The 25,754-nt window shown below is 45.9% G+C and overlaps 2 protein-coding genes across 2 annotated transcripts in view; one reads left to right on the top strand and one right to left on the bottom strand.

The window, feature by feature from the left end:
* Nucleotides 1–10,108, bottom strand: part of LOC149329004 (TNF receptor-associated factor 5-like) — a 47,924-nt gene extending 37,816 nt beyond the window's left edge. The window contains exons 1-2 of the mRNA XM_089560061.1: nucleotides 9,872–10,108; nucleotides 6,805–6,909 (exon numbers count right to left, since the gene is read on the bottom strand). Of these exons, the coding sequence (XP_089416187.1) occupies nucleotides 6,805–6,909; nucleotides 9,872–10,102 (336 nt within the window). The 5' untranslated portion in view covers nucleotides 10,103–10,108. The remainder of the gene's footprint in view (nucleotides 1–6,804; nucleotides 6,910–9,871) is intronic.
* A 1,010-nt stretch (nucleotides 10,109–11,118) lies between these two features.
* On the top strand, nucleotides 11,119–25,432 carry LOC149329003 (uncharacterized). Its single transcript, XM_089562034.1, has 4 exons — nucleotides 11,119–11,307; nucleotides 13,187–13,247; nucleotides 13,308–13,473; nucleotides 24,591–25,432. The coding sequence occupies exons 2-4, from the start codon at nucleotides 13,217–13,219 to the stop codon at nucleotides 24,703–24,705; spliced, it is 312 nt and encodes a 103-aa protein (XP_089418160.1). The 5' UTR covers nucleotides 11,119–11,307; nucleotides 13,187–13,216; the 3' UTR covers nucleotides 24,706–25,432.
* The last annotated feature ends 322 nt before the right edge of the window (nucleotides 25,433–25,754 follow it).

Here is a 25,754-nt window from a genome sequence, read left to right as displayed (position 1 = left end):
TGTCCGTGACGACGGCTTTGTTGGGTTCTTTCAGATCCACACATAATCGGATGGTACCGTCTTTTTTTCGTACCACGACAATGGTAGATACCCACTCAGAAGCGTTGATACGCTCGATAATGTCAAGTTGTTCCAAACGGCGCAGTTCCTCCGTTACCTGAGGTCTAAGTGTGAACGGAAGTCGACGGAGCTTCGATGTTACAGGTGGAATGTTGGACCTAACTTTGACGCGATGAATGAACCCTTTGGTCATGCCAAGGCCTTTGTCAAAAATGGTTCCGAACTCGGCAGACCGACATTCCGGAAGGTGTTTATTCCGAGGAACGGCGGCGGCGGAGGGATGGCGGCGCTCATGGTGCTCAAGCAGCGAAGGAAGGCTCAGGAACGAATATGAAACCTCGTCACCATTGTAGTGTTCGGGCTTCTTTGTGTGGCGGGCCCGGGAGAGCGCCGCAGAGAGTCAGGAGGCTGCTGTGGTTTCAGACGAACTGTCCTTTAATAACATTCACAAAAGCATTTTATACACAAGACACTGGCGCCACGCTACGGACAAAGTGAAAGCGAAACCGAAACACGGTACGGAGAAAGTGAAAGTGAAACCGAAACTCAGACGATACAACAGAGATATCTGCATATCTTTCATATGGTGTGGGCATGTACTCAGAATCCCCACCTTCCCCCACCCGAGAGGCATGGGAGACTGCCCTCCCCAACTGCCAAAAGTAGAGTCCCAAAGGGCTCTAGTAAAGTGTGCGCGAGACGGGGCGTCGTCGTGCGGTGTCCCAGACTAAGGATACCGACCATGTAGCGGGGTCTTCTGAACCTCAAACTCTCAGTATTGAAAAAAAAAATTTTTACCACCACCACAGCCCGAGTCGCTATGATCCGTACAGAACTCAACGTTCACTTATCTCAGGCCTCAGCTTTTATGCCTATGCACTGGTTATCAAGGACGCACCATCTAGTATTAGTGGTGAGTTTCAATAAGAACAAACACCAAAAACAATATTCCCGTCATTGATGAAATCTGCAGTCGGCACAAACCAGGTGGTAGTACTTCATAGTTCTGTTAGTTGAAGTCAGTCATTGCTAAATAACGGCGCAAAAAAAAAACTATACTTCGCCATTTCCTTTCCTCACAAACAAATCTTGATGTTTGATGTAGACTTCTGCACGGTGGCTCATTGGTTATTGCGCTCGGCAATTCAGCCGAAGTTCTCGGGTCCGAACCCGGCCGCGGCAGCCGCGTTTCGATGGAGGCGAAACGCAAAAAGACGCCCGTGTGTTGCGCGATGTCAGTGCACGTTAAAGATCCCCAGGTGGTTGAATTATTCCGGAGACCTCCACTGCGCCAGCTCTTTCTTCCATTCTTCTGTCACTCCCTCTTTATCCCTTCCCTTACGGGGGCTTCGGGTATCCACCGAGATATGTGAGACACTGCGTCATTACTTCCTTTCCTCTAAACCAATTTTTTGCTAAAAATCCCCAGGTGGTCGAAATTATTCTGGAGCCCTCCAAGGCACCTCTTTCGCTCTTTCTTCTTTCACTCCCACCTTCCTCCCTTCTCCTAGGCGTAGTGCACGTTAATGTCAGTACGCGTTAAAGAACCCCAGGTGGTCGAAATTTCCGGAGCCCTCCACAACGGCGTCCTCATAGCCTGAGTCGTTTTGAGACATTAAACCCCTATAAACCATACTCATCGGTTTCGGTTCGATCCCGGCCTCGACGGTTGAATTTCGATGGAGGCGAAATTCTAGAGGCCCGTCTACTGTGCGAATCAAAGCATCCAAAGCGTCATGCTTTGATTCGCACAGTAGACGGGCCTCTAGAATTTCGCCTCCATCGAAATTCAACCGTCGAGGCCGGGATCGAACCGAAACCGATGAGTATGGTTTATAGGCATACAGAGCCTCTCGCCAGCTCTACCCCCCGCCCCACCCCTCCCTAGATAACAGACACGCAACACTCTGGCGCAGATTACAAACACATACTCTCCCCTCGCCCCTTACCCTAACCCACTATCATCCCTCCTTCCCCACTCCTGCTTGCGCCCTATGCCCAGAACCCTTCGCTTCTTCCCTCCACATCCTTTCCCTCTGCCCGGCGGACCCTCCCCCGCGGGACCTAGAGAACCTCAAGACCTGGGAGGACTGGGAGACCCTGCTGCGCTCGGAGGACCCGGCCGTGCAGACCATCGCCACCGGCCGTGCTGCCAGTGTTATGGACCTTCGGAACATAAACACTTGAGTTCAGTGGGGTCGTGCGGGGACCCTGGGGCGTGCCCCGAATTCCTCTGTAAATAAAGTTTTCTCTCTCTCTCTCTCTACTGTGCGATGTCAGTGCACGTTAAAGAACCCCAGGTGGTCGAAATTTCCGGAACCCTCCACTACGGCGTCCTCATAGCCTGAGTCGCTTTGGAACGTCAAACCGCATAAACCAAACCAAATGGTTTCGTAGCTTAAAGTGCGACTAACGTGTACACTGTCCCAGGGGGCTAGTTATGCGCCTTTCCTTTTGCTTTCGAAGCTCCCGTTCTTCATCGATTACGTAGCTTAAAGCGCACTGTCCCAGTGGGGCCACCAGCTATGCGGTTTCCTTTCCGTGGCTTTATGTGAAAGTCAAATGAAGGTGAAAACCGCGAGCGCCGCGAAGAAAGCTCGAGGTTCCGTAGTGAAGTGTTCGCTTCAAAACAATTTCAGACACACTGAAGGTTGCTTACGTGTGGCAATTCGTAAGCTTAACTGCCCCTGGGTGCATTGACCTTCACCCACACACACGCGTGCGCGTGTGTGTGGGTGGGATGGTTTGGGCAAAGCCATCTATGGTTTGGGCAAAGCCATCTATCCCGCCCAACATTACCAGAAAGGACTGGGAGGCGGCTCTGCTCAGGTGTCAAGACCTCAAGAACCAAAAGCATTGGTTTAACGGACGCGGGCGGTGTTGCTTGCCAATGGGGCCCCAGAATTGGGGCTCCACCTAGTATTGAGAGGGGAAGGGGCCAATAGGGCACTACCATAGTCACCTCTCTGCAACAATTTAATGGTTTAGAAATGTTTTTCACTACCACCACAGATCCTTTCTTACAGTTTGACTGACTCCGGCGCTTGTGATGGGACACCGAGGGACTAAAACAATTCGAACAAACAACGCAAAAAAAAAAATTGCCGACGATTACGTTACTTCCCAATGCGAAATTTGAGCGCAGCTCATCAGCTGTTCCAGCTTTTCGATACACTGAGGTGAAGAATTCGAGCAAGCCATGTATGTACAATTACAGACAACTTGTTATTTTTCACACATTTTCCTCCTTCAAGAAGCACTCCACTAACAGTTCTTGATTGTCATGAAGGAAGCTCTGCGGTGGGAGATATAGATGGATATATGCTGGACTTGCTGCACCAATGCTTGGTTCTCAAAGACGAAGTCTACTCAGTATTTCACGAGGTTGTCACAACCGTGGGAGGCGTTACGAGCGAGAGGAACGGGATGTTCTCCTGCATAAGCGGTAAGAAATTCCTGTTTGTCTTTATATGTACATTAATGTCCCCACCAACCCTGCCACCCTGATAGGTGGCAGTTAATGGTTGATCGCGAGAGTTCGCTCACCGTTGTCAGCACTAATGCATACAGCTTATATCTCTCTCTCATCACCCCACGTATACCTATAAGCGCGATTCATGCGGCCGCTGACCCATGGAGTCAGTTATGTACTTCCTTTCCTTAAAATGATCGGCGTGTAAAACGCTGTCAACGCCAACGCCAATGAACACAGCGAAGGCCGAAGGACTATGGCTTCAGCGCCGCGTTTCTGGCACAACGTTGTCAATGCCTGCAACCGACATCTCTCTCTCTCATCACCCGACGTACCTATAAGCGCGATTCAGGCGTCCAGTGACCCGTGGAGCCAGTTCTGCGAAATTCCTTTCCATAAAATGCACAACGTTGTTAGTGCTCCCAGTGCATTAATTGTGCGCCAACTGCGACAGGCATGACGTCAAACAAAGCACAACTGCAGCTTTTCGCTTGTATATCCAGGCTTAACCAGAGCTAAGCCACTGCCTAATTTTTTTTTGTTTGGTTTATCTGGGTTCAACGTCCCAAAGTGACTCACGCTATGAGAGACGCCGTAGTGAAGGGCGCCTGAAATTTCTACCACGTGGGATTGTTTAACGTGCACTGACATTGCACAATACACGGGCCTCTAGAATTTCTCCGCCATCGAAATTCGACCGCGGCGGCCGGGTGGTGGTGGTGGTGGAACTTTATTTCCAGCGGATATAGAGGAGTGACCTGAAGTCGCCCCCCGCTTAAACGGCGGCCGCTATCCCTTGGGCAGCGGCGGCGTCTTCAGCCAGCTGGAGGAGCTTGATCTGTGTCCCCGGGTCGGGGCTGAGCAATAGAGCCTCCCAATGATCAGAGTCGGTAATGAAGTGACTCGCGGGTAGGGACTGCGGGCAGTTCCAGATCATATTATTTAGATCGGCTTTGGCATCACAATTTTTGCATTTGTCTGAGTAGAGTCCATCCGAATAGAAGCTACACAATTGGGGATTTGGATAGGTTTTAGTTTGAAGTTTACGCCAGGCTTTGGCCTGTTGCTTGGAAAGCGTTTTATCTGCTGGGGGAAATCTGAGTCTTGCAAGCCTGTAGTGCTGCAGGATTTCTCTGTAGGAAAACAACCTGCCCTTGCCGGAGTATAGGGCGGGTGGACTGCACGACCCAGCTCGGCGGGATAGTTCTCGAGCTAGGTTATGAGCCGCCTCATTACCAGCAAGGGAGGCATGAGTAGGCGTCCAGATTAGGCGAATGCGCCGCGTGGGCTGATAATTTAGCAGAATCCGTGCTGCTTGTGGAGAGATTCTTCCAAACGTGTAGTTACGTATTGCCAATTTTGAGTCGCTGACAATGGTTTCTGCCAAGGATCCCGCAATGGCTAGAGCAATGGCTGTTTCTTCTCGAACATGTGTGTGCTGAGTGCGTATAGTGCCCCCAGTTATGAGTGTACCACATTCCGTGGTGACCACAGCTACCATCTTGTCAGCCGAAGAATCTGCTGCATCAACATATACCACAGAGGTATCATTAAGGAAGCGTTTGCCTAATGATTGGGCTCTCTCTGCACGACGTTCAGCGTGGAAATCGGGGTGCATGTTCCGAGGTAGTGGAGGAATGACCAGAAGCTGGCGTATATGTTTGTGAAGGTCAGTTGTTGGTCCGCCTTGTCGTTCGTATGTTATGCCGAGTGTGGACAAAATGTGTCTGCCAGTTGGTGTGGCCGTTAGTCGTTCGTACTGCGAGACGGTTACCGCTTCAATAATCTCACTTAGGGTGTTATGAAGACCGAGACCTAAGACTTTCTCAGTCGCTGTGTGCATGGGTAGCCCAACTGCCTGTTTGACGCATTTTCTGATTATGGCTTCCACTGTCTCTTTTTCAGCTGACTTGAGATGTAGGTAAGGGCATACGTAAGCGATGCGGCTGATCACAAAGGCTTGTACTAAACGGAGAGTATTGCTTTCCCTCAAGCCCGAGTGGCGGTTACTAATGCGGCGAATGAGTCGCATAATTTGCTGCGAGGTTCCCTTTTTCTTCTGAATCTGAATCTTCTGAATCTTCTGAGCTTCTGAATTACGTCACCATTGAAGCCGTGTTCTTGTAGAATTAGGCCCAAGATTTTAATTTTGGGTACTCGAGGAATGGGGACTCCGCGAATACTGAGTTCGATGGCCGGTAGAGGTTGCGCAAGGGATCTGATTTTGCGGAATATGAGAAATTCAGATTTGGCTGGAGAGCACCGCAGCCCCCTGGGGTCTACATAGTTCCCCACGATATCGATGGCACGCTGGAGTCTCTCTTCGATTTCGGCATCACTGCCCTCGGCGGTCCACAAGGTGATATCGTCAGCATAGAGGCTGTGGTGGAGTTGCGGGATCTGCGCTAATTGGTGTGGAAGTTTCAGCATTGCTACGTTGAAGAGAAAGGGTGACAGGACCGAACCCTGAGGGGTGCCCTTGTTGCCGAAGGGGAAGTCACGCGAGTGGAGACCTCCTACTTGAAAATGCGTCTTTCTACCTAAGAGAAAGTCGCGGATATAGTTGAAGGTGCGGGCTCCCACCCCGAGTTCATGAAGGTTCTCCAAGATCGCATCATGTCTGACATTGTCAAAGGCCTTTTCCGGGTCGAGTCCAAGAATTATTCTGGTGTCCCGCGTTTTTGCCTCAATAATCTGATGTTTGAGCTGAAGCATTACATCCTGCGTAGAAAGTTTTGGTCGAAAGCCAATCATGGTTGGGGGGGGGGGGGGGGGTACAGCTCGTTCTCCTCCATAAACCGGTTTAGGCGGGTATGAACTACGTGCTCCATGAGCTTACCTACACAAGACGTGAGCGAAATTGGCCTGAGGTTCTCAAGGCTGAATGCCTTCCCGGGTTTTGGAATGAGAATGATCTCTGCTGTTTTCCATATTTGCGGGATTGAGCCCTCCGACCAGCATTTCTGCATATACTCAGTTAGTGATTATAGCGACTGTTCATCTAGGTTGCGGAGGATCTTGTTGGATACTGCATCTGGGCCAGAGGCGGATTTACAGTTTAGCCTGGCAATCTCTGCCCTAACCTCATCCACAGTAATCGGGGAGTCGAGCTGGGATCGAACCCGCGTCTTTCAAGCCAGCTGTCGAGCGCCATAACCACTGAGCCACCGCGGCGGTTTCTTGTCTGTGTGCCACACCCCCTACAGACATACAGCCTTATTTTCCCACATATGCACGAACTCGAGCCCCAGAATGATGGCCGCGCAACCCACCTTGAACGCAGCAACGGTGTCACTGAACCGGCAGCCGTGTATGCTCTGCGAGCACAGCACCGTGAAGTCCTTCAGCGAGTTCCACACAGTGTCGTCAGGAACAATCTGCGACACGCGAGGAAGACAGTTTCTGCGGTAAGTGTTCCCCTGTTTTGGAACAGTTCCCTTTGATATTCACACAGGTGAAAAGACGTCATCACAGATGGACACAGCACACGACAAACACCCCCTGTATCGGTGCATGCAAAATATATCACACACAACCTTTTAGCGGTCGTCGTTTCCACTGTAACTATCTGAATCACGCCCTCCGTAAGGTAAATGCCTCATACAGTGATCCGTAAACACCGTTGCCTCGTGTCAGCAAGATCTACGCCCACCATGCAAATATTGTAGCTTACGCAATCCAGCCTTATTATGTGTAACACTTCCAGTTGTGCCCCATATCCGTCTGGCGCTTTTATGATATGCTTGGGAGCAGGGGCGTAGCCAGGAGAGTGGGGGGGGGGGGGGGAGGGGGGGGTTCGGTGTCAAAACACCCCCCGAAATTTTCTGAGCGCTGCATTTCCCTTTCCTCCTCCTTTAGGCCTTTATTTCGCCCATGCTAATCGCACCGTATCTATATATTAAACATAAAAACAAACAAAAAACTGGCAGTAGTTTAGCTCTGGTTAAACCTGGAGGATTGCGAAAGCAACGAGGAGAGAGATAGAGGCGATGGAGAGCGCGCGGCAGCGGCGGCGGCCCCGGCACGCTAGCTATGTGCCGCTACTGCGCATGCGCAACTGGCGAGCGCGGCGGCGGCACCTCTGAGTCACCCGCGCAGTGACGCAACACCCTCTCAACAGAGGGTGTTGAGTGACGGCGGCCGCGCGCCAGCTGTGCGCCGTGTGACGTCACTGCTCCTCGTGCATGCGCAGTATGGCCTTTCGTCAGCTCCTCTAAATGGTTCGGCGACTCGCGTAGTGATGCTTTCGCAACAATAAGGGTGTTGGTTTGTTGACAAAATAGCTCTTGTTCTAATAGGAAGCATAGGTTAGTGTACAAAATAGTCACCCTTCGCCATCGCACTACGTATGGCACTTATTTTAATTGTAGGCGCAGTTCACCCGACAAAACATACCTTTTCATGTTAGCCTACTTTTCTATCCTTTACATTGTCTTAAAATGATCATAAACTAGCGCGAATATAAAAAGTGCATTTTTTTTAAACGCCTCTGCGTCCGGGCGCAGGTTTACATGCATGGAGAATTTTTGAAAAATTTTATTTGTTCGCAGTTGCTGACTATTTTTTTGAGAGAAGGCTTTTGTATTGTATATTACGTGGAAAAATTGTAAATATCCGCGATTTTTCACACGACTGTTTTTTTTTTGTTAAAAAATAAATGTCCTTTTAGAGTCAAGTCCTCGGAGTCCGGTATGCACTCGCATTATGTAGATATTACGGTGAACGAAGCAACTAACCCTTCGGCTTTATTACAGCAGAAAAAATGACACAGATATTTTTTGGGCGCAGGCTCCATTTTTGATTTTTTTTTAGCGGTGCCGGATAACTCCTTCCGAAAAATATTTCTGGCTCCGCCACTGCTTGTCAAGTGCAGGTGATTGAAAACCGCTCAAAAGAAACACAAACAGGCCAACCGAAGCATTGCCCGAAAAAAAACAAACAGACCATAGCAGGAACACAGCACACATTCGCACAATTGGTATTTAGTTCGAACTTATTGTTATCACAATTTAGAAAGCGATAACAAACGGCGCTGGTTTTTCGCGTGTATTTTCCAGCCCGAGAATGTTGTTTTTGCGCCTCATGTTCGCGCTTCATTTGACTTAAATAAAAACCTAGCCCTATTCATCGACCAGATCAAAAAAGACACTACTAGAGAGTACAACTGGGAACAGCTGTAAGCCCAAAATTGTCCTGTCAAAAAGAAGTTTTGATTTGATGCTTGCTTTTTTTTTTCTTTTCGCTTGACGTTAAATGTGGGCTGGCTGTGACCTCAATATGCAAGACAGTACTGGCACTTTGTATTCGACTGAAGAGTTAAAAATGTTACCAGCTCACAAACACGCAAGCTGCCTTAATAGCTTTTCTTGAAAGTTCAGAGCCGGTCAAAAAGTCTGCCTGTCAAAAGGGTCTGACTTTCAGTCGTGTAGTGGCATTTTTAAGACGCCTACGATGCTCAAGCCTTCTGGAGGATGATGGAGACTCACGGCCTCCCCCCCCCCCCTCCCCTTGATGCTCTTAATAACTTCATAGGCACCATTGATGTCTGTCCAAACTCTACAGAACTGGACTTTGTGGCCAACGAACTTTACTAAGCCTGCACCTTCTTTTACGGCGTCGTACACCCGGCCAAATCTTTAACTGGCTCGCGTGTTGCATCGCTAAATGCACCTTGTAAAAGGTTCCTTTTGCCTACACCACTGGCATATTCATGCTGTAATTTGACGCGTGAGATTACATTTCGTGGTTCCTTTTTGTTCGTGTAAGGTTTGAGTGGAGTACTTGCGTGTTTAGATCAAAGTTATCAGAAATATTCATCGTCTGCCACTACGAAGAACTGAAACAAGCGTAATACGCAGCAGTGGTTCTGGTGGCGCAGTTGCGCTTACTCTGGGTAAACGACTTGTCCGCCATGAAAGAAGTGGTAGTTTACCCAGAGGTGTGTACCAGAACCACTGCCGCGTATGCCGCTTTTTTTGGCGCTTCGTAGTGGCAGACGATGAATATTTCTGATAACTTTGATCTAAACACGCAAGTACTCCACTCAAACACTATACGAACAAAAAAAACCACGAAAAGCCATCTCACGCGTCAAATTACAGCATGAATATGCCAGCGGTGTAGCCGAAAAGAATCTTTTGCAAGGTGCATTTAGCGCTGCAATACCCGAGCCAGTTAAAGATTTGGTCGGGTGTACCTTGCCTTGTCAGCGTCGCCCACAAACCACACAGCGAGACAGGGAACTGCGATTGCAGAAGAGTGACAGTGTACAGGTACAATGTAGGTGGTAGTAGACAGAGCAGATATCTATGGCGCAGCGCGGACAGCTCTCTCTCTCACCTTCTCCGTCCAGGTCTCGTTGCCGTCGACGGGGCAGAGCAGCACTGGCCGCGAGCGCATGAGCTCCTGCTTGCACCGCTCGCAGAAGGCGTGGCAGCATCCGGCGCGGTAGATGACCGGGCACACGGCGCGGCACAGGGTGCAGGCCAGGTTGCGCGGCAGCGGCAGCTGGAACTCGAGCCGCACCTCGCACGGCAAGCCCGGGAAGCCCCGCAGCACCGTCTGCGACATGCCGGCCTCCTCCTCCGCCTCCTCCGCTCCTCCTCCCCCTCCTCCACTGCGGGCGAGGACCAATGGGAACCCAATCACTCACTCGCAAGGAGCAGGACATATCGGTTTAAAACACATGAGAAGTACCTCACGGCTTGCAGACATTGGCAATGACGTCGAGACACCGCAAGGAACCGTGCCGCAAGGAACAGTGCACACTCGCTGCACCGTGCATCCAGACCACATACAGACACAGTCTGAGCTGCACTTCAGGAATGCTCATTACAAGCGAACTGCAAGACACCTACGCCCAAGAACCACTGATAAGTAGAGGTCGCCCTCCAGGACCCCGTTTGTGGAGACGTGTTTAGAGCGCAAATTCTTCTTGAGCGTGTGAAAGACATGCTAGGCCGCAAGAATAAGTACGTTTCGTTTGTATGGGACTCACTTAAAACGAGTTAAATAGCACACTACAAAGCCCTGCTCATTCCTTTCATTGGTCCTTGCAGAGGACGCTCAAGACAACTCCTCTATGATGACCACCACGATGCCGAAGACAGTCTAGTACTAAACCGGTGCTCCTACCCCTAAGCTCCAGGTGCTCCGGGCCTAAGCTCGGAACGGTTCACGCCCACGGTGGATGCAAGGCCTCTTGCGCTTCAGGATTTAACAATAACTACGGGGATCACCTGCGAGTGCACAAAGACTGCTCAGTGATCACGCCTGAACAGTCATGCATTTGTGTTGCTTAGCCTCGGCATGTGTTGGCAAAGTCGACTTTACAGACTGATGCTTTCTACACTACACTGTAAGAAATGTGTGTGAAATGACAGGCATTTTTACGGAAATTTTCTGTTGTCATACAGAGAATATCTGTTTTGCGCCCTTAACAGAAACACGTTCACGCAAAAGAAAGTAATTTTCTGTTTTTGGAGCCGCAACACGCCCATTTCACCGAAAGTTGGTGACGTAAGCACCGCCGTTACACAAAAAAGTGATCCGAAAAACCTTTGCTACTTTTCATCAGTCACGTTACATATTTTAAGCGTCAAAAAGTTTCTACGCGCAATATTAGCGCGCAGAATGAGAAGCAGTACTATTTGCTGCGATCCTGCATTCATCGATTGACGGCATCATGGAGGACGGCATGGACGTGAGCGGGGAGCTAGGATAATACCGGCGTGCTGTGTCCGTGATTTTCACTGATCAGACCGTTCGCACACAAGGTGAGTGGTGCACATTTTTACCGGCATGAATGATACGCTTTTTGTCGTCTTTTGGGAGTATTGTTGCGGGCTTGTACTGCTGTTGAACAGGGCAGTGAAGATAAATCGCCGGCGGACATTGAGCGTGCCCACCACAGCCGCTTCACCGCCGATGCGTCACTGCTGCTTTACTGTCTCTCACAAAAGGTGCACAGCGCGCGGAAGAGAGAGGAACACAAGCGAGAAACACGGAAGAGTGCGATAGTTTGCGGGAAAATGCACAAATTTTGCTTTGTCTGGAGATATTCACTCCTAAAAGAACCGAGTGAGTAAGCGCGGGAAATTTTAGGCCAGGGAAGTACGCGATTGGTTAGCGGAGGAGGACGTTAAAGAGCGCGGGATTTTCAAATTCGTTTCTCGTCTAAGAAAGGATCATAAGTGTACGTTGTGTCTTTTTATTTTTATTGACGTTTATTCATGCCGGTACAAGTAATGCAGTAATTGTGTTCATTTTGTAAGATTTAACTGATCTTATCTTTGGGCCGAAATAGCATTGCACGGGTCAACGCAGGCTGAAAAGTTTCTACACAGGCGTTTCAAATGCCGTACTTGCGCTGTCACAGGGAAGTTTGTCAATGGCACTGATGTCATTGGAGCCGACATTCGAGATTTTTGAGCGCCTTCGACACGCGAGCTCAGTCCATATCCTCCAATGTCAATCGCATCGCTTCGGCCAGCCTGTGGAATAGGTCAAGGGAGGAGTAACTTTATGAAAGATGGCCAAATTATGCGTATTAAAATACAAATTAAAAAGGGGGGGGGGGGGGAATCCTAGGCTGGAGACGCGAGCCACCGCCCGATACGAAGGGTTAAGCCACTACCATCCATACATCCGCCCGCCCACAACCGTGCCGTGCGTGTCTGCTTGGGCTCTGTGGCTGTTGAATACGATATCTGCTGCTTGCGTTTTTCTGGTGCTTCTATAGTAAATAGTTCGTGTACTCGCTAAATGGGCGCTTCGAGATAACAGTACACGATTCAGCATTCACTACGCGAGCTCGAACTTTCCGCAGCACTGCGCCGATCACGACGACTGCGCACCTTAGTACCTCGTACTATGCTACTTAAAACATAGTCATTTACAAACAATTTGCTCGGTTGCTTGAGATAAAACGCAAGGTGCGCTCTACTTATGTTAAATAATTCCCCTGTGACCTAGTAGTGTGACATTTGAGGGGGATGGCAGGTGCAAGGTTATTCACTACCGGTCGGCCGGATTAACAGCAGTGCCGCCGCGGTGGCTCAGCGGCTATGGTGCTCGGCTGCTGACCCAAAAGACGCGGGTTCGATCCCGGCCGCGGCGGCTGGAATTTCTTTGGAGGAGAAATTCTAGAGGCCCGTGTACTGTGCGATGTCAGTGCTTGTTAAAGAACCCCAGGTGGTCGAAATTTCCGGAGCCCTTCACTACGGCGTCTCTCATAGCCTTAGTCGCTTTGGGACGTTAAACCCCATAAACCAAACCAAACTGCAGTGCTATGACAGTCTCTTGACACCACTTGATGGAGGGCCTCTTTTGCTCTTAAGAGGCATTTACACTGTGTTCTTGGGCTGCATTTGACTAAAACGGTGCAATGTTTATGTATTGTAGATAATCCAGCACTTGTAAATGCCTATGCTGATTTTAGGGCCTTTATATGTGGTTGACGCTTATTTGTATACACTCCAAAGCATTTCACCACACATTGTTGGGAAAAATAAGAGCCTGAGCAAGCGCAGAAATGACTTATTTATGCTTGTACTCTGCTGCATGCTTATTTGTAACTGGTTTAAATTTGCAGCTTTCACATGGTGCTACTTTAGTAGACAATTCTTATACGCATTTAACTCCCTCTTATGCCAGGGATCTCCCAGTGATGACGACATCGGGGACATGCCATGTTCTCCTTTCATCATTGCAAAAGGTATAACTCTGTGGTACCGCACTCGGGCGAGCATTCCTGATTTAAAACTTGTTTGTGCAGGAGGCAGTTTCCTTACTGCAAGGAGCTTCACCATATGCATTGACACCCTGCCAGTGATGCACGCAGCCAACCCATGCCAGGCTTTCAAGCTTATGTTTTTGGTGCACTTTGCTTTCAATGTTGTGTACCCCAAGGAAACAAGCCTCTGCCTGGAGTTCACACAGCAGTAAGTACCTATATCGCTTGTTAACTGAGTTGTGATAACCTTTCTTGTTTTGGTTTTGCCACTTCTCAAATACGCAGTGATAATAAAAGTTATAGGTACAGAGGGCAAAACACATGCCTGGAACAACCAAACTCTGCGTTCCGGAGCTCCCAAAGCCGCTGCAACCAAGAAGGCAAAAAATGACGATGAAATTCTATGAGTTTAACAGCCCATGTTTGCATCCAGATTATTTTTAACCAAATCTAATCGCTAGTTATCGCGTGTTACGCCCGAAACACGCTCAGAGCGTGTTCTAGACATGCGTTTTGCCCTCTGTACATACCACTTTATCATAAGACCTTTTTATGAAACTGCTAACAAAGTGCAAAAGCAATTTTTAAAAAAGTAAGAAAATGTTTGTTGAACCCAGGCAACGAATCAGCTATGGAATGAAATTTTGCTGCTGCTGCTGCTTGGTTAATGCAGCTGGTAAAATAGCGCTCTGAAAAAATCTGCGGAAAGGAAAGACAGATAAACCTATTTTTTGTGGAGTTGATCTTCAACCACTTCTTCACAGATTATGGCTATACTACCTGCATTGCATGGTGCCCAGTCACTAATATGAAAGGGTTAGAAGGGGTACATGGTACTATATTGCTTATGAGATTATGTAGCAGTATATGGCTATTTTGGTGGAAGTCATACACGTTGCTTGCTCATAGGGGTCATAGATACTTGTCCAGAGGAGCACAGCACCTGGGGGAGAGGGTTTACTGAAGAGTGCATATGTGCATGCAATACCAGTAACCCTTTTGTGGCCATGTAACCATCTATTGTTTATGGATAGATTTGAATGTGTCGCCATGCAGATTTGATGGATTTGACGTCGTAGATGGTACTTCGCAGAAATTGTCAGCATTCTTTCGCTATTAGTAAGTACGAGGACTTGTGTTCATGTAACTGTGCGATGAACTTTGTGATGGTTTGATCGCATTTACACTACGGCTGCTGGAGCTTCTTTGATCTTGAGCTCTGGCAGCTGATGTGGTTCTGGCGTTATTTGGAGGGTATGCTATATTTTGTATTTTGTTTTTGTATTTTGTGGTGCTTAATCGGTGTTCGGATAGGATAATTGATGAGGATTTAAATATTTGTCCAATGTCTGGTGCTTTTCATTGCTGTATTATGTGGAAACGCATTTGTCTTGTAATCTAAGCCAATTTTTAATACTCTGCACTTTAAAATAAAAATTTGAAATATGAACACACTTAGTGGAGACAACTTATGCTCAGAAGAATAAAGGTTATGTTAACCATTTGTGTTAGAGAAATGGAACAGAAAAAGCAAAGATAGCTTCATAAGTCGCATTGAAGCTGTACTTTCGTCAAGAAGAAATCAGCTGCCTCAAATAAGAGCAAATCTATTTTGATTGCAGTATTTGAAGTTTCAGTATATAGTTTTTTGCTGTGAATAGATCATGTATACTGTACATTACCATTGGCCACTGTGTTTTCCCGTCTGTTCAGTATTCAGAGGATTTTGACTTAAATAGTCGGGGAAACCATGGAAAAGTCAGGGAACTGAAAGAAAGTAGCTTGCTTGACACCCTGGTTTAGTGGCGGGTCATGCATGGTGTTTGTACTTATCATGTCAGTCAACATGACTGGAATCATGGTGTAAGTGTACAAGCCTTTGCAACCACAGTGCTTCATTTTTGCAGCCAATGTTTTGAGCACACTAAGTCAATGAGGCTTCCTTGTTCACGTTAGCAGTCATTTTGTGAGTTCTGTCAAAAAATAATCTTCTTTAGCTCCAGCATTTTTTGGAATTGCATTCATCTGCTAAGTCTTTTGTCTATATAACTCACAATGGGGTTATTAAATAGAGCAGTGAAATTTTTGTATGGTGTGCTCTCACTACTGACTGCGAGAGGAGGCTGTGGCTAAAGGTACGCCGGATGGACCCGGTGCATTTCCTCCCCTTAGTACGTTGGGTAGACACGGAGCATTTTTTTTCCAAATACATCGGACAAATCTGAGAGTGTTTTTCAAAGTCCGGCCATTTGATTTTTGCCTGGCAGTCTGCTCGATTTACTCTCATAGTTCTCCTTTGAATTCTATGAGGATTAGTCATACCTTGGGCTCAAGAATGTTTACTCACTGCCCGGAATGGGCCAATTGGTGTTTGGCGCACATAATCTGAGAGCTCCATGCAATGAACTGCTTGATCGCATGACAAACACCATGTTCTCCGGTTGCACCGTTCACCACATGTCGTTTGATTAGGGTGTGTAAACTGCAAAATTATCCCTGGCTATTTCCATGCAGCATGGTGCACATGTGTGCTTTTCTGTTGTGCGGTGAAGTCCGCTATGTGAACTTGAAGGTTTGTTTACTTGCGACGATCCGCTGTCCCTCAGTCGAAGCTGAGTGCGTGTGCAGGATCAGTGCTCCAAATACACGTGTGGTGTGTGGCATTGGCTGAGAAGGGCCCATTGGCTCATGCTAAGCTCGAACCACTCAATATGTGCAAATTTCCGCCTGAAAGACCAAGCAGCGAGCTAGGCACTTTCCTTGTATTCCCCTCAGAAATGTCAATGTTGGCCCGGAAGTGTTCTGTACATGCTTCCTGCTTTGTGGTTGCTCCTCCACAATGTTTTTGTGTATTGTGGTGGAGTATCTCTTCGAGTCACCTAGGTCAACGCTGTAAATAAATTCCCCATACTATTGCTTTTGCATGGCTGTAAGGCATAATATAAATATTTTAAAGATGAATATTATATCAGGCCGCCGCGGTGGCTCAGTGGTTATGGTGCTCGGCTGCTGACCCGAAAGACGCGGGTTCGATCCCGGCCGCGGCGGCTGGAATTTCTTTGGAGGAGAAATTCTAGAGGCCCGTGTACTGTGCGATATCAGTGCACGTTAAAGAACCCCAGGTGGTCGAAATTTCCGGAGCCCTCCACTACGGCGTCTCTCATAGCCTTAGTCGCTTTGGGACGTTAAACCCCATAAACCAACCCAACCAACCAATATTATATCTGGTCATAAAAAAGAGCTAGCATTATGTTTCTTATGTAATACGGATAGGTGCATCTAGGAATATGCGTGCTGTGCAGAGCATAGGTGCTCGATCTAGCAAGCATTCTGCTGCGCTTCAGTGCTGGTGATAACTTGCTTAAATTATGAGCAGAGCTGACAGATTACAAGACCAGTGCGAAAGCACCAAGCCGCTGGTGCATGCCGCGTAGCTTGCTGCTTATATATGTGAACTGGTGCGAGTGATGGTAGTGCTATATGCACGTGCAACCGGGTGTGAAGACATATATCTGAGATTTTTTGGGAGAGCTGGGCTTGTTTTACTTCATCTGAATGACAGCCGGCGATATAAGAATGGGAAAACTTCCATTTGAAACTCCTCACAAGTCACAATATGTGGCATGCAACTTGCAAATGCTTCGCAGAGAAGAGTGTTGCATGTTGGATGAGATTTAGCCATGGGCCGGCAGCTACATCCTCCATACGCTCAGTGAGAATGAACAGTCTTTGAGGTGTATCTTTAGACACTGCAGCGAAAGAAAAGCGGAAATTAGAAAAGCGGAGAGTTTAGTTAGGCGGGAAGGACGAAAGAAGAAAAAGATGCAAAAAATTCTTTTTACACTATATGATATATGCAGATGCCTCCAGAGATGCGGAAAAGAGGGAAGTGTGCTTGGTATGCGTCCAATGTCTCATAAACAATGGCCAAGGGCAGATCTCTGAATAACATGCAACTTTTCATTTCCAGCAGTTTGTAGCTTTCATGCCAGTGTCCTTGCATGGAGTGAAGGACCCCATATTTAACTAAGTAATCAGTGATGACAGTTACCAAACAACGCTTTGCCAGTAGCTTCCCAGTCTGTGTGCACAGGCGTATACGGTAGCAGAACAGTCCCTCAAAATACACAGTGATTCACAAGTACCACCTTAAGATGTGTCCCAGCCTCCATACTTTCTTAATTTTCTCCTTTCAGTAAGTGTAACCCCTGCAACATTGCCAGGTAATTTTGACAGTATCACGTTGCCTCAGGGACGACGTTACCGCACCTTGTGTGAGCCCTTGCTGAGGCCCATACTTGCAAATCCTCTCATTATTTCCTTTTGTTTATATTACCTTTTTATATTGCAATTTTTTTTCGGTATTTTTCAGAGGGAAGCCTAATTGTAAAACAAAATTGTGCTTTACAGTACATTACCACAAGCTGTGCCCTTAGATGGCTGTAGCCTGAAGGGATACTGCAAACCAATAGCGGCAACCGGAAGTCGCCACCACAATGCCACCGAAGGTCACGGACCACCGACTTTGCAAGCAGATAGTACGGTTTAAAATATAGAAAAGCAAAGAGGCTTGCCACTGAAAGATGAGTTTAGTTACATGAACTGAAAATGCTGACACCTTCAGATCCTCTTCTAAAAGTGCAGGCATAAGCAATGCATAGATATTATATGTCGGATTAAAATTTCTTTAATAAATCAACCAGTCCAAGGGACATAAATAGAATGGGCATCAAAGTGACACAAATAGTATAGTTATTCAAAGAGAAGTGTCAGCAACAAGATCCCAGTAATGAAAGGACCGATAAAGAGCTTATTTGGTAAGAAACAGTCGCATAGAGTGAGCTCCCGATTTTCCAAGCGAGTCAGTTGTTGCTGTTGCAGTGCCCCAGAGGCACTTGCACTTGCGTTACGGGGAAAAAAACAATACTTATTAGATGGCGCAGCATGATGCACTTTTCACCAAGGTATCTTTGCCACCGTTGTACACATTTCTTTTTCGGTACTCATGAAATTGCTAGCTAGAAGGGAGGCATCAGAGGCAAAAAAGCACTCACTTCAGTCATTTCATTTTCTGTGAAGTGCTTGATCACATTCTTCACCATCACGTGAAATATTTTATTCTAATTTGTTTTGCTGCAGTAGTGAACTGCCACATCTGGCACACACCTAAATGCTCTTTCATGACTGTTATATTAACCAAGAAGCTCAGGTAATCGCAGAAAGTTTTCGTTCTTTAGAGTGAAAAGCTAGAGCAACACTTTCTGTTGGGCAAAGAGCTGCACAGAAGGCGGCAACGTGGATGCTGAACTGCCAACTTTTATATCAGAAGAAACGGGGACAGCTATTTGTACACCTTCCTAGCTGTCGTATACACAACGAAAAAAGCTAGGCAAAGTCCATTTGATATGAAAGCTTGTATCACGGAACAACAAAATAAGACAAAAACATTCGACAAGGAGATTTTTTTAGGCGGAAAAGACAGAGAATGGGCCAGCAAGAATTTGCGCAGCTGTATCTATGAAGCAGCAAAAATCCAAAGGTTGCGAAGAATGGCCAACAAGAAACATGCCAAAAACCACGATGAAAACAAGTGAAAAAATGACATGCTCTTGAAGGTTACAAGTGATAGAAGAGAAAAGAGCTCAGAGGGCAGCAAGTAACAGGCCAAAAAGCTAAAAAGTTAAAAGTGATAAAATTTGACAATGAGGGAAAAGACGAAGTGTAAAACCAGGAGCAAGTGGTGAAGGCAAAAAATTTTAAAAATACTGCTGAAGGCCCAGGATACACATGATGAGACAAGTGTTGTGTAACTAAAACCAGGCATTGGATGGCAGGTAGGGTAGTTTTTTTTCTGATAATGAGTAATGCTGCCATCTTGGCATTCACTGTCGGAACTGTAAAATTTTGGAAACAGGACGTTTATCCGAATTTCAAAGAATGGAATTCATAGCAAAGAACAAGAACTCACTAGCTTGTGAAATCATAAAAGCAGGCAAGGTACTGGCAATGAAGGACCAGTGCATAAGGAAACCTTCAGTTTCATTATTTGAAAAAGTACCAGCCTATTTGTCATACAATACCAGTTTTTATATATGCAACACTTGTCTCACCATGTGCACCCTCGGCCTTCAGTCGTATTTTTCATTTTTTGCCTTCACCACTTCTGGTTTTACATTTGGTCTTTGACCTCATTGTCACTTTTGCGACTTTAATCTTTTTAGCCTTTTGCCCTGTTATTCATTGGCCTGTGACGTTTTTATCACTTTTATTGGTTCTAGCTTTCAAGACCATGTCTTGTGCACTTGTTTCCACCCTGGTTTCTTCCATGTTCCTTGTTGGCCATTCTTCACTAACTGCTTTTCTGCTGTGTCCTAGAAACAGCTGTGCAGATGCTTACTGGCTTATTCCCTCTGTTTTTTGACACTAAAAAAAAACACTTGTCACATTATTTCGGGGTATCTCCTGCTATGGTTTCACCTTTTTTTGCCATGTGTGCTGACAGGAAACTGTACAAAAGTTGATCATTCAGTGCTTCAGTCCATGTGGTCCTCCTTCTGTGTAGTCTGTTGTCATTTTTTTTGCCCTGGTTCCTCACAGATTGCAAAAAGCCAGTCTGAACAGCCATGAAATACCATATATGCTTTTTATCTTGATGAGGTGCTCTAAGACATTCTTGAAGAGTTTCTTCGCTTGTGCCATGATGAGTTCATGCTCCTTGTCAGTGCATTTGCTATGCTTCATTCTTAGACTTGCCTCTGTGCAAGCTTGATTTGGTGCGAAGTGATTTGTCAAATATTCGAGGCTTCTAAGAATCTGTGCCATGTGCCTCCAGTCATTTTATCCAGTTGCCGCTGGTGATTACATGGGATCCCTGTCAAAGAGCTTGCAGCACAAACAGAATACTCTGTCTTAATAAGTTAAATATCCAGCGTCCACTGAAGACTTGTTTTTGAGGTGTCTTTGAGAAACCTTGTTTAGGATATATGGTAATGCTCACCTAGGAGAAATTGATTAAAAGGAAAGGATTCCCACTGGAAAATATTAAATAACAGCCATGTTGAACCTCATTTCTTAGATGAAAAATGTCCAAGGAATACATGGTTCTAATGTACCCCACCCCCCTCCTTCAAATCCCCCCCCCTTCCAGTTGCACCCATGAATCTGCCCCTGCAATAACCACTAAAATGTCTTGAATGGTTGTAATATTCGGTCACGGACGGGACCGGCCAGATTTACTTTGGTGTTATCGTAGTCAACATGTGTTACGTTGGTGTACATATCCGTGAAGCAGCAGAGAAGTGGTATCCAGATTTTTAAGTTGTGTGTTAGTTTCCTAGAACCATGAGCACAGTCCACCTGTCCCACTTTTCATGCAATCTCTCTTCTCTGGGTCGCTGTCTTTCACGATACTGGCCTTCCCAGGGCATTTCTGCTTCTTTTGAAACCATTACTTAGCTCATGAAGCTGATGTTTTAGTGTTGCCTGCTCCGCTTTTAATAGTGACTACAAAAAAGCCAGCATAACAAAATTTTGATAGCGTTAAATTGGGTGACAGGAAAATTGAAACCTTTTTCCAGTTGGATATGTAGAAAATGGTACAACCGTTATATTTATCATCACGGATTCCTTCTGTTCCTAATAACAGTGCCTTGGCTGCAGATTGGTGTGAAGAAGGTCTGGCGTACCACTTTTCTGCATACACAGGGCAAAAGTTTAGTGGGGCGAAACAGCTATTGTCGACATGAGCTGAAATTATTCAGGTTAAACAGTAGGCCGTGCAAAGTTAGCCAGGCTAGATCAGGTTAGTTTTAACCTTAGTACGATAATTCATCTTGTTCCTGTACTTTAAAAAGGGCTTTTTCCATCGTCTCTGCTTTTTCTTGAAAACTGTCACAATGCACCAGCAATTTTAGCACTTCGGCATTCTTTTTCTTTCATAAATTGTCTTGCTTAGAACTGCGCATAAGGCAAGACAGCTTGTTAGGAGAGTTCATTTGCTCAGTCCATAGCTACAATGCATGAGGCAGGACAGGTGATTGGGTAGAAGTAAACGAATTTCAAAGTAAAAACAAACCATGCCGACATAATGCCAGACACAGGAAATCAAATCTCTGTTTCTAAGTTGCCAGAACGCTGCACAAAATTTTTGTCTACATCTATGCACATAGCAACAATAGTAGCACTACAACCATTCTCTACAAAATCATTCAAATTTTCTGTGCCCATTTTCTCGCCATTCAGAATTAAAAACATTTTTTTGTCCAAGACAGGTATTTCTTGTCAACGAGTAACTATGGGCTCACAGTCCAAAATCCCGTGAGTCTCAAAGATGATGATTAGCAAAAAGCCCAGTCTACATTTAGGTCTGTAATTAACGCCTAAAATCAAGCAGTGCTGCTCTGCAGCACTGGGTGCCTAAAAGAAGAACTAGCTATAATGAAATTCTCACAGAGCAGAGCATGCAAAAGGGAGAGAAATGGTGCACACATTATTTCCTACCACCATTAAATGCAATACAGCTTGGCACAGTCAGATGTGTTCCGATTTAGATAATGCACAGGGCGTGCTGAAGGCAGTATTAAGTTCAAAGATGGAAAGAATCTGCACAACTGAGACGGGACAAGGGCTAAGCAGTGAACTGACAAAGCTCTCTAAGCACAACTCTCCTCCCCTACCCCTTTCCCTTCTGCCGCAGCAGAGCTTACAGGTGGAAAGAATGTCATTTAGATGGTCCTGCCCGCAACAAACGACACCTGAAACTATGCCGCGTCTGTAAGGTGCATGCACCCTTTGCAACCCTCTACAGTAGCGAGTTATGCACTCATTTTGGCATGCTTCAGGCATACATATTGTCTCCCTCATTTTGAAGAGCTCTGGAAATGTCTCCTTTGAAGGTCAAGCGACAGAGGGAAGGCGGGTAGAGGATGGGAGGATGTAGCATAACACCCACAGGGCAACTCAGCATCCCCATTTTGGTGACGTCTTGTGCGATTGCACCGGTCACCCTCCCCTAAGGCTGGCATTGCTCCCACTTGTCGGAGACAGGTTCACTGCTAATGGGAAGTTTGGGTTTTTTCTCTTTTGTATTTTGATTTGCATTCATTTGAGCGTGAACTGTTAGGCAATGCTTCATATTGTGACTATAGCTGGATACAACTGAAGAATGCAGCAGCAAATGCCCCTATGGTGTTGAATGATTCTGACGACTTGATTGTTAATTCCCATGCACTTGCTAATCCATCACACCAGCTGGCAGAAGGAAAGGATAAACCACAAATTAGCCAAAATAACCACAACATCGTAATGGTTGGTTGGTGCCGTCAACTGGAAGACTTCCTTTTTGCGGCATTTGAGCCTACAGTCTTGAATTGTATACTATGCAAGATAACCCATGCATACAGCATTGCATATTGTTGTGGCATATACCTCGCTATGTGTGCCTCAATAAACTAGCTCCTCAGTCAATTACGTGAGGATTGCTGATGAGAGATACAGCATTGTTATTGCTGCATTTGACATGAAGCTTTCTTGATGGGTGCGCTGTAAGCCGCACATATTTCTTCCAAAGTGCATCTGTAGGGGGGAATTTATATGTGGAAGGAGTGAGGAGCCCAGGATGCTGTACAGACACGCTCAGCTGTGTTGACTAGCCTCGAGGACTGCTATGCGCGATAGTGAAAGTACCTTTTCCTTGCAGCCCAGTTCAAACTGAGCATAAGCCAGGATACTGAAAAAGGCTGTTAGTACTTGCATTGTTGAGGCCTGCATGTGAGCCGTACTAGCGGCGTATGGGGAAAATGCTACAGCACTGAATATGTGCGACTTCCAATGCTCAACGAAAAGTTTTATTCGAAGCTATTGCTTAATTTTGTTTTGATTCTGCCTACAGAGAATATTTTGTGTGCATTCTGCATGTGTCTTTAGCTGGGTTATTGCTTGAGGTTGTGGTCAGAAAAGTTTCATCACTCAGGGCAGCAGGCACTTTGCACTATTCTTGGACAGTGGAAGCTGAGTGCAGATTTAAGAGGGTAACGTCACATTCACGTAACAGCTTGCTCTGCAGCACTAGACCTCATTTTAGACTTGCGTATCACTAGTTGGGCATTAGTAATACAAACAAGCCTCTGCTCAGTTCTGTTAATTCCATCTTCACTAAAATGTGCATATCCCTCGTCATGCATCTGAATCTCTGTAAAGACAAAACACGTCAATATGTGCTGCAAACTTACTTATTACCTGTCAAAAGGTTTTTGCTTACGTCTGTGCTTTCGGGTGACACAGAATAGGCATGCTGATGATTCGGCCTATGTATACATAGACATTGCTACTCTGGTGTCAGAGAGCGCTTTGAAGGAACATTGAATGGAAACTGAAGTTGGCCTTTGTCGAGAGGCTACTGTCTGATTGCAAGGAGACTGAAATGGTGCTTTTACAAGCTACATAAAATGAAGAAACAAAGTGCAGGTGTTGTCATCATTGCCTCATTTTCTAAGTAGACTGCAATCTACTGACACGTCAGATTTCTGGGTGCAGATAACAAGGCCCTAAGCAGCCCCGCAACTAACTTCAAAATGTGGTCATGAAGTCCTTTTCGGCGTATACATCAGAATTTGAATTTAGTGACCGGAAAATTTCTAAATGTAGTTTTCTCAGCAATAAATGCATTTTTTCGCTGCCACACTGACATCAACAAAATGGTTTGATTCGATTTATTGGGGGTTAACGTCCCAAAGGGACTTACGCCATGAAGGACGCTGTAGTGAAGGGCTCCGGAAATTTCAACCACCTGGGGTTCTTTAACGTGCACTGAATTTGCACAGCACACGGGCCTCTAGAATTTCGCATTCATCGAAATTCGGCTGCCGCGGCCGATATCAAACCCACGTCTTTCGGGCCAGCAGCCGAGCACCATAACCACTGAGCCACCGCGGCGTGCAACAAATTGGGAAAGTGCAGACAGAATGAATTTTTCCCAATAACAACAGGTTTCATGGAGTTGGTTTTGCATCCCATTAAAAACTAGTGTTGGAGTTCAGTGAGCAGCTTTCACGCAAGTAACAAAACACTATGGTTGTTAAAAACCTTATTAAAGTGACCATTTAGGAAAGGTTTATTTTGGCTTGAAGTCTGGTTTTTTACTGAGTACTAAAGACTACTGGATATATTCACTAGTGCACACAATGAAACTGAAATGTGGGCTACAAAGGAATTAAATTTTGGGGTAGGAGGAGGGGCGCAGTCTTCTTGCAATGTTTATTACTTCTTTGAAGACAGTATAGATATGCTCACTGTCCGAGGAGTAACAATGTTCTGTCCTTGTTTCAGGACCATTGCAGCTGTGAATCCTGTCCGGGGAACGAAGGCAGAGCACTCGAAGAAGAAGCAACACTGCCCCTCTTCAAAAGTTCCTTCCCTCATCATGCAAGACTTTGACTTTTAACTGTTCTGAAATCTGACAACTTTTTAAATCAATATTTTGTGTACGCTGTGATAAACCAAACAGCCTGTGGCATGACTTATCATGCAGTAGTCACAAGAGTGGATGTTCTATGTATAGAGAATCAATGTTATATGGTTACACTGATAAGTCAAACAGCTTGTGGCATGCTTTATGTCCTGTTGCTTCTATCTCACTTCATTTCGTACTAGTGTCAGGCAAGACACAATTTGCTTAAGATGCCTTATTTATGCTTATACTTGCTGTTACACTTCAGTGGCTGGTTGTATGAATTGTAGCACTACTTTCTATCTTGTCTGTGTTACTTTTTTCATTTTAAAGTTATTGTAGTCTCAAGATAAGACGTACTAACTGGAGTGAAAAAATGTTTTGCAGTTAAACTGTGATAAGGCAAACAGCCCGTGGCATCCGTTATGTCCTGTTGCTTTCATCTTGCTGCTTAATGCAGCACTAGTCATGAGCAAAGCATATTTTTCCAATACTCTCCTTTTGCGTATGCTTGCCTTTAGTTTAGTGACTGGTTGTGTTCATTGTTCAGGTATTATTACTTCGTGTCGTATTCATTGTATTGTATTACTATTTTAGAGTGAATCATGCCATTCTGTATGACAGAAAGGCACAGGTTTCGTTTCTACTTTACTTGCCATTACTGCATATTTTGCATGCTTTTACTGTATGCCTGTAGGGCAGGCAGGGCAACGTAAGTTTCTTTTTTTCTACGGCCACCCTCCTACCGTTTAACTTAATTAAGTGATGCTGAAAGATATTACTGTATAGTAAAATATCAGCCATGATTGCATTGTTTAACACTGCATATTTTCCAATATTCTTGAATACTCACTTGCCTTTGCTTGTGATTGTTTAAAAGCGGTGAAATATTTTATTCTATTGAAATGTGGCAGCAGTCCTAATGTTCTGTGTCTGTTTTTATGTCAGTCATTAAAAGATGATGTGAAAGAAATAAAGTGTGTGAAATGACAGAACATGGAGCTTCACTGAACATTTCTGTGAGTCATGAAAGAAAACCTGTG

This window comes from Amblyomma mixtum, chromosome 9 (assembly GCF_055824585.1).
Source record: "Amblyomma mixtum isolate Tamu chromosome 9, ASM5582458v1, whole genome shotgun sequence".
Taxonomy (NCBI): domain Eukaryota; kingdom Metazoa; phylum Arthropoda; class Arachnida; order Ixodida; family Ixodidae; genus Amblyomma; species Amblyomma mixtum.
The sequence above is the reverse complement of the archived record's forward strand: the minus strand, read 5'-3'. Positions and strand labels throughout refer to the sequence as shown.

What these genes read in the sequence shown, in the direction of transcription:
- LOC149329003 (XM_089562034.1), top strand. Translation starts at nt 13,217, where the DNA reads ATGCCATGTTCTCCTTTCATCATTGCAAAAG. An exon ending in TCCTTTCATCATTGCAAAAG is followed by an intron (nt 13,248 to 13,307) that starts GTATAACTCTGT and finishes TTGTTTGTGCAG; the next exon opens with GAGGCAGTTTCCTTACTGCA. An exon ending in TGCCTGGAGTTCACACAGCA is followed by an intron (nt 13,474 to 24,590) that starts GTAAGTACCTAT and finishes TCCTTGTTTCAG; the next exon opens with GACCATTGCAGCTGTGAATC.